Below are 8,546 nucleotides of genomic sequence, written 5' to 3' on the forward strand. Positions count from 1 at the left end.
AAAATAAATATTTGGAGATATATTTGAGGTTAGAATGTCTAGGAGGGGAAGTTGGGGAAATTTACCATTTTGCCCTCGAGGACATTTTGGTACCCCGAGCCTTGAGGTAACCTTAAAGATTAAGTTAAATAAAACAAAGTTTAGGAAGCTATTGGAGACTTAGAAACCGACATTCACCTTTCCTTCCCATCTGAAGATAGTCTCTCATCTCTCTCTCTTTCACTCTCTAAGACAAACTCAAGGGAATTAAGCTTTGGGTGGCCATTAGCCAAGAACTAAGGATTGAAGCTGAGCTTGGGATTTAGAGAATCTGCACAGAAGTATAATTCATCAAGGTAAGTTCTTAATATGTTGATTTGAGCCAATTTTGCAGCTGGTTTAAGGTTGTATATAGAAGTTGCATTTGGGCTAAGTTTGAATTGAGATTTGATTGTTAGGCTGAGTTTTGGGGGCTGGTTCTTGATAGGTTTTGATGTTAAAATTGGGCTAGAACCTTTGTGATAATTATCTAGGATTGCTAGTTTGGTTTTGGGTGAATTGGTTTGAAGAAAATGCAGGAAAAGGATGAAGATTTCTGGGTTTGAGGCTAGGGCCGCGGCCCTAGGAGGGGCATGCCGCGGCCCGTGTGCGCGCGCGGCCATGGGAGGTCGAGAAGCTTGAGGCGCGCCGCGGTGCTTGGTGATGCGCGCCGCGGCCCGTGTGTGTTACAGAGAGGGGTGCTAGCCTCTGTTTCAAGGCTAGCCGCGGCGCTTGAGGGTAGGGCCACGGCTCTTAGTACCAGTTTGTGTTTTTAAGTGTGTTTAGGCTTGGGAACTCAATGGTTAAGGCTCGGGATGGATTTTATTACCCGGATTGATAGAATTCAAGGTCCCGGAGGTTAGAGTTATGGCTCAAAGTTATTTAATGGGTTAGAACTTGATGGATGGATATTGTTAATGTGTTGTGACTAGGGTTTCGGCGAGGCTCAAGTTAGAGGACTGTGCTTGGGATAGCGGTGCTTGGAGAGCTCGGGACTCAGGGAAGAAAACCCTTGTTCCCATAGAGCTTGTATGCAGGGCTGAGCCCTAATATGTTTGAATTGCAGGGCGTAGCCCTTTGATTGAATTGGTTAGTGTTCAGTATTTGTTTATTATGCTATGAATGCTATTGTGTAAATGATCGGAAAGAGTCGGGAACGGTGTAGGCTGAGGTCGGCAGGGGCCGGGAACGACAAAGGGCCGGGAATGGCGTTGGGCACGATGAGTGCAAGGCCGAGTACGGCAAGGGGCCGGGAGCAGTGTTGAGCACGTGGAGTGCGAGCTGCCAGGGCGGGACCCTAGAGGATACCTGGGATATCCTCACGGTGTAGACCGCGAACCCAGGGCCTGGTAAAGCGCCTGGGACGGCTTGGCCGTATGTGTTTATCCTATTGATGGCCTGTTTGTATGCTTGGTGTATGTATTGCATATGTTATCTGTTTGTGGGTTTTCTTGCTGGGCTTCGGCTCACAGATGCTCTGTGGTGCAGGTAAGGGCAAGGAGAAAGCCAACCAACCATGAGTGTAGCAAGCATGAAGTGGCGTGTACATGTTTGGTCTGCCTGGCTGCCACAGGTAGTGGATTTTGGGAGATGATTGTAATTAAAACCTAGATTTTGTCGTTTAGATGACTTGGTTGTATTTATATGTTGCAAATATCTCTAAACAATATTTTGGGATCCCAAGTGTTAAACTTTTATGATTTTCAATGGAATAGAGTTATTTCTAAAGTTTTTACTCTGATTATGGCTTAATTACACTTTTGCTTAAAAAACCTCGATCAGCGAGTGATTGCGCGTTTTAAACTCACTTAGTAACGACTCTAAGGTAGTAGGGCGTTACACCTACTATGTAGGTTAGAAAATGACGACATCATACATGAGCAGGAGCTTGGGGGGCAAATGTTGTATCCCATTTTTAGGACGAGTTCATTTACTCAGCTTGGGTACAACTGGCAGATAAATACACGAAAAAATAACCAAGTAGAATATCTGCTTATTATCCATGTGGACAGCTCGGGATTCATAAATATCACATGGTGTTAGGCGTCCTGAGTTTATCGTGAACTAAGAACATGATGGCTGTTAAGCACGAGCTCGGAATTAGATAACTGTCGAAGTACGAGTTTGGAGGAGATATCCAGCTCGTGACGATTCAACTATAATGCATATTCTGGGATCCCCAGAGACTTTGGATATGTTTATACATTTATTTATGGCTAGACAATCATATTTATTATCCGAGATAGCAGGAACATATTTATTCTGTTATCAAATAATGTCTATATATAAATGAGAATTATTTGTTTTGAATATAGACATTATGTAAATGTGTGATTGACTCACGCGGTTACCTAAGCCTGTCCATGGAATTCTCCTATAAATACTGGGAATGTTGGACAGGAAATGAGAAATTTATTCTGTAATACCGAAACTCTGCCAAAATAGTGAGGGAAACAGTAATAATAGTGACTCATGGACTAGGTGGATTTTAGAACCACGTAAAAGATCTGTGTTCTTGAGTGAATTCTTCATATTTTCATGACGGTTTACCATTAAGCACTAATCTGCTTTTATTATTTCTTAATACACTGTTGGTGAAAAACCGCGTCAACAATATTAATAGTATATATATATTATACATGAATTTTAATTAAATTTAAGTTTGTTGCTAGTTTTTTTTTAAAAGAAATTTGTTATTAGTTGATAGTAGATTATATTATATTATATATTCAATATGATATTATTCTAATATGTGAAGTTTAATTAAATTTTATTTAAGTTATAAAACATATTATTTTATTATTTTTAAATAATTATTATATAATATTTTATTTTAATTAATTAATTTTACTTGATTTTAAGTGAAGTTTATAATCTACCGTTAAATATAAAAATATGATAATAAAAAAATAAAAAATGGTTAAAATCAAAAATTTATTTTATATAGAATAGATATATATTATTCTTGAGAGAAGAATTAGCACATGTGAGGCATGCTTCAAGAGCCATTGACTGTCTTTTGGTTGGGTATATTTGTAAATATAAACTGCAAAACATTTCGGTTGAGATGTATAAAAAGTGGAGAGCAAGGTCTGCCAGCCAAAAAACGAAGAACGGGATAAGGCAGAGGCCACGAACATTATCAATATATATTAAAGCCCTCACCCTCTCTCTCTCTCTCTCTCAGGTAAGCCAATTTTTATTTTCTCATTTTTCTTTCGCGTATTTTTCTTTTCATCTTTCCCCCGTTAGGGTTTCATACTAAATATCTCCTCAAATTCTCCCTCTGTTTTTTTTTCCTTTTAATTTAAGCATATATATATATTTCTCGAACGCGACGTTACACGTTACATTAGAGTTACAGCGAATTGAATGGAAGGTCATCTTATTAAAAAAGGAAATTGAATGGAAGTTCATGAATAAATATTATGTTTATGATGTAATTTTTTTAGGGTTTATGATGTAGGTTTAAAGTCTATGTCCACAAATGCTTATGTTGGTAGCATTTTTATTTTATTATTTTTTTTATTTAGTACTAATATATGTGTTCATTTTCAATTCTAGGTGCCATGGCTTCCCAAGTTATCCGAGAATGGTCAGGGATAAACACATTTGCACCAGCTACTCAGACCAAGTTGTTTGAATTGTTGGGAAAACTCAAGATTGAGGTTTTTCCATTTTTAATTCTAACACCCACGTTTCGTTTTCTCATACAGAATTTAGTTTGTTGTGTACTCAATTGTGGGCCTAAAGCTTGATAAATGGTATAGTGGTGTTACTAACTTTTACTCATGGGTGCACTTGTAGAATGTGAGCACTTTGACTATACTTGTGATGGGAAAAGGTGGAGTTGGAAAATCTTCCACTGTGAACTCACTCATAGGAGAAAGGGCAGTTTCTATTAGTCCTTTTCAGGTACTTATCATTTTCCTTTCTTTTTTTATTGGTTGCTTGTAGTATGATATAAAGGGTTTACGTAGCTTATGTATGCTTCTTTTTTGTTTTGGTAGTCTGAAGGTACAAGACCGGTGATGGTGTCACGCTCAAGGGCGGGATTTACGTTAAATGTTATTGATACGCCTGGGCTCATAGAAGGGGGATATATCAATGATATGGCACTTAATAATATTAAGAGGTTTTTTTTTGTGTATTTATTATTATTATATTTTTGTTATGTACTTGTGATTTTACAGTAATCAAACATGACTTGTGATATTCCAATTTTGAACAGCTTTCTTCTGAACAAGACAATAGATGTTCTACTGTATGTGGATCGATTAGATGCATATAGGGTTGATAACTTGGACAGAGAGGTTGTCAAAGCTATAACAGATAGTTTTGGAAAAGCAATCTGGAACAGGGCATTGGTTGTCCTTACACACGCTCAGCTTTCACCACCTGATGGTTTGCCCTATGATGAGTTCTTTTCAAAAAGATCAGAAGCTCTTGTAAGAGCCCTTCGTCTTGGTGCTGGACTCAAGAAACATGATATGCAGGTAAACAGTCTTTGCCTCTCTTCTAGTAGGGTAGCCTCATGTATATGCATTCAAAAGATGCTGACCATTTGGCTGCCTGTTGAAAACATGTTATTTGGATCCCACAACCACTAATCATGGGTTTAGTTGGTGGTTTATAATCACTTGGCTACCCTCCTCTCATAGGCTAGTCATTTGTGACTGAGTGAGCTCTACCTAAGTAATTGGAACACAAGCTTGCATTTTTTTTGGGGATAGGAAACAAAAGTTGCATTAAAAAGCTTGCAATATGTTAACAAATTGCAATAGAGTTGCTAGCACCTGATCTTTTATTGAAATAGAATTGCTAGCACCAGGTCTTTAGTAGCTTTTAAATACTGATTCACATCTTTATATGAAGGAAACAATTATTGACAAACATAGATATATGCATATATCTATTGCAGTTGTAGTCCTAGACTTCTAGGGAAAAAAAAAATCTTATGTGCAATATTTTAAAAGAAAAAGAGAAAAGGCGGTAGCAATTCTTTGCAATGGACAAATTTTGATCTCATTGAGCTTTTTGTTACATGATATAGTAAATGCTTATTCTGGATTCACTAAAAAAAATATAGATCTTCCCAAAAGAGCATTAAGTATAACAACATGTGTCTTGCTTTGCTCTTGTAGCCATAGAACTTTCTTAATGAATAAACACTATCTTTTTATGTTAGTTACGAGGTGTAAGCCTTAAAAAGCCTAAATTATTAATTGAAAAAATATTTTTAAAATCCTAAAACTATCACGAATAATTAAAAGTAATAAAGCATAACATAAAAGTAAATGATTTAAATAAAAAATAAAACAAAATCGTACATAACACATTCATTGCCAATCAAACTCAAGCATAACATAAAATATCTCATAAATTGTCTAAAACACTAAAGATAAAAGTTTAGTTTATAGAATCTTATATTCTATTACCCTAGAACAAATTTGAGTAGTGGATGGCTGGCATTCCTTTTTTTTTATCTTTCCATTTGTTGGAAGGAAGGAAGAACGATGAGGGGGCAGCTACTAAAGGGATTAGGGTTTCTAAAAGAAACTGGAATTTTTTAATAACTAAAATTCTTAAAAAATTAAAGCCCAAATCTAAGGCATTTATGCCCAAGTTAATCAATTTCTTGGTATTGAGGGAGGTTCATGCCTCCCTCAATTCTGTGAGGCTCTGCCTCACATCAGGGAGGTGTAGGTCTCCCTGCACCACCTCAAGACGTAGCTTCCGCATCAAATTGAGGCGTGCCTTCTTAAACAATATAACATATTATTAAAGTTAATATGAGCCTTTGATCTACAAGTTCCTTTGCATCAAGTTAGATTAAATTGGTATATTATGAATTTCTCTTACTTTTAGCTGTTTTCTTTTTGTTATATAAAACTGAATTTATTTACACATGCACTGATGCCCAAACATCAAAGTGAGAAGAATAAGTTCAGTAGGCGTTGATTTTCCAGCATATTATTCTTACTGGCTAGTGGTGACATGATGGCACCATAAAATCATTTCTATTTCTCATATTCTTGTGCATTTTTTTTTCATTTCGATAGGAGATAACTATCTTCTTTTCATATTCTTGTTGTATCTTTGTCTTTTCCCTTTCCTTTCTATTGGCAATGTGTTAGTCTGTGTTACTAAGGCATTTGTTTGTTATTTCTTACATTTGTACTCTCTCGCAGGGTTCAGCAATTCCTGTGGTTTTGGTTGAGAACAGTGGGAGGTGTAATAAGAATGAGAATGATGAAAAGGTCAATCTTCTTCCCTATACTATGTCAACCCCTTGAGCGAATCTTTTGTCAATTCTTATCATTTTCGTATCATTGAAATGACAGATTCTTCCAACTGGCACTCCTTGGATTTCTCAATTAGTTCAAATTATCACAGAAGTGGCCTTGAATGGAAGCAGGTCTATTTTTGTTGATAAGAAATTGATTGAAGGGCCAAACCCCAATGATAGAGGAAAATTCTTGATTCCCATATTTTTAGCTTTCCAAGTACGCCCCTCAGATTTCCTTTCACCCTTTTTCTTGACAAAAGAACACCCTTAGGTTTAAAGCTTGCTGTGGTTTCTTCTATCTTTTTTGTTGCCAGAATTGATGATTTTGTTTGTCTTGTTTACAGTACTTCTTTGCCATCAAACCAATTGAGTGGGCAATCAGGGGTGATATTGCACAGGAGAGTAGACCATCATGGGAGACGCGGGATACAAGCATGGCCAGTCGCAGATTCTGATTTGGCTATCTAGAGGAATTTTTTCTGAGTTGATCCTGTCCTTTTTTCATTTACCTTGCTATAAGTAGGCTTATCCCGTCTTTGCTTTATCTACCTTGTTATAGGTAGGCTATCGTGTCTGTTCATGCACTTTTTAGTATATTCTGCAGTAGCAATAATTAGCGGCCGTGGATTGTTTTAACGTTTTTAGAGAGAACTGGATTTTGGTATTTTGGTTATGTTCTTCCTTTAAGATTGCTATAAATAATTTGATTATTCTGTCTGAAGATTTGTTTCAAGATGCTTGCTTGGGGCTTACTAGGTGGTGGTGCCCTCTGATTCGACATTGTTATCTCAGAGAGAAAATGGTTCCTTGGTCATATTGTTGGTCAAGATTCTGTTCGTTTGTGGGCGGGTGTCGCATTTTGATTTATTTGTCTTATTATAATATGTTGCTTTAAAAAATATGATGATGGTAGATTTTAGAACTTATGGATCCTTTGAAATGGGGATGGACACTATATGAGTAAAGAATGGCTGTCCCACGTCTCTCATATTTTTATTATTGTTATAATGATAAAAATCTAAATTTATAATAGTGAATATTTTATTTTGGTATCTTATGTTTTAGCTAATAATAATTAGCATTTAATTTATGACATTACTACTAAATCGTGCTTTTTAAAATATGACCTGGTAAACATTCTCCTAAAATGTATCATTTACAATGTTGTCAGGTTCGTTTTATTTTGTTTTGTTTAAACGCTGATATGACATTATAAATTTTGAGAAATTAATATATTTGTTCTTTGAATTTTGATCATTACCAATTCTCACTCTTTTTTATTAGAAAAAATAATTAAAAAACTAAAAAAAATCTACAATTTGTATTTATTATTTAAAAATTAATTTAAACCTAATAAATAAAATTTATTAGTTAAAAATTAAAATAAAGTAAACAGTAACATTAAAAAAAACATTAAATCTTTGAAAAAAAAATCTTAGTATTAATTTGAATTTATAATAATTTAATTTATAAAAATCTAAAGTTAAATGAAACTAAAACCTAATTACCAAACTAAATATACATTATTTGTCCAGAAAAAAAAAAAACTAATATCCATTCAAATTCAAAACACATTATACATATCTTCTTTCCTTTAAAAAAAATAGAATAGAAAAGAAAAATAATAAGAGAAATGAAACGATTGGAGTTGTGCAAAAATTATAAAAAAATTCAAAACCCAACATGAAAAAATTGTTTCTTTTTAATTTATAACAAAAATAAATAGGTTTCTAATATGAGTATTGAATTAATTAAGATGAAGTTACATTTTATATGAGATTTTAAATAGAGTGCAAAAATATAGTTTTTTTTTTAAAGAATTTTCACTTTTATGAGTTTATTTTCCCATATTTTTGTATAAAAGTTGATTTATATTATAGTTTTACTCTTAATCAAGTTTTATTAATTTGGAAGGGTATGTTTGCAATTTGACTTTTTTTAGCTTATTTGTTTTTTTTTTATATTATTTTTATATAACTAATTTTATATTAATTTTTTCTTTGGTTGTTTTGCAAATTTTTTTCTTTTTTTTTTTTAATATGAATTGTGTTTATTAATTTAATTTTATTTATTATAAACATTTTTTTTCTTTTTTTAGATTGTATGTTTCTTTTTTCAAATCCCGTGTAAGGTAATTAGTTACTTGATTGTTCTTTGACAGCTATATAAAAGAAAATCCTAGAACTAGGTTAAATAACATGTAAACCAATTACCCTGAGAGGAATAACCTTGTGCCATA

At 34.1% G+C, this 8,546-nt stretch overlaps 1 protein-coding gene across 3 annotated transcripts; it reads left to right on the forward strand.

Annotated features, from left to right (window-relative positions):
• Positions 1–3,053: 3,053 nt before the first annotated feature.
• On the forward strand, positions 3,054–7,028 carry LOC133823222 (translocase of chloroplast 34). 3 transcript variants are annotated; one of them, XM_062255872.1, is made up of 8 exons: positions 3,054–3,205; positions 3,583–3,686; positions 3,826–3,933; positions 4,029–4,153; positions 4,250–4,514; positions 6,210–6,278; positions 6,363–6,524; positions 6,652–7,028. In XM_062255872.1, the coding sequence occupies exons 2-8, from the start codon at positions 3,588–3,590 to the stop codon at positions 6,760–6,762; spliced, it is 939 nt and encodes a 312-aa protein (XP_062111856.1). In that variant the 5' UTR covers positions 3,054–3,205; positions 3,583–3,587; the 3' UTR covers positions 6,763–7,028. The 3 variants fall into 3 exon arrangements, with proteins under 3 accessions (XP_062111856.1, XP_062111854.1, XP_062111855.1); XM_062255870.1 differs by having other exon boundaries at positions 3,089–3,201; positions 3,581–3,686; XM_062255871.1 differs by lacking the exon at positions 3,054–3,205 and adding an exon at positions 3,376–3,397.
• Positions 7,029–8,546: the final 1,518 nt, after the last annotated feature.

This window comes from Humulus lupulus, chromosome 3, assembly GCF_963169125.1.
Source record: "Humulus lupulus chromosome 3, drHumLupu1.1, whole genome shotgun sequence".
Lineage (NCBI taxonomy): Eukaryota > Viridiplantae > Streptophyta > Magnoliopsida > Rosales > Cannabaceae > Humulus > Humulus lupulus.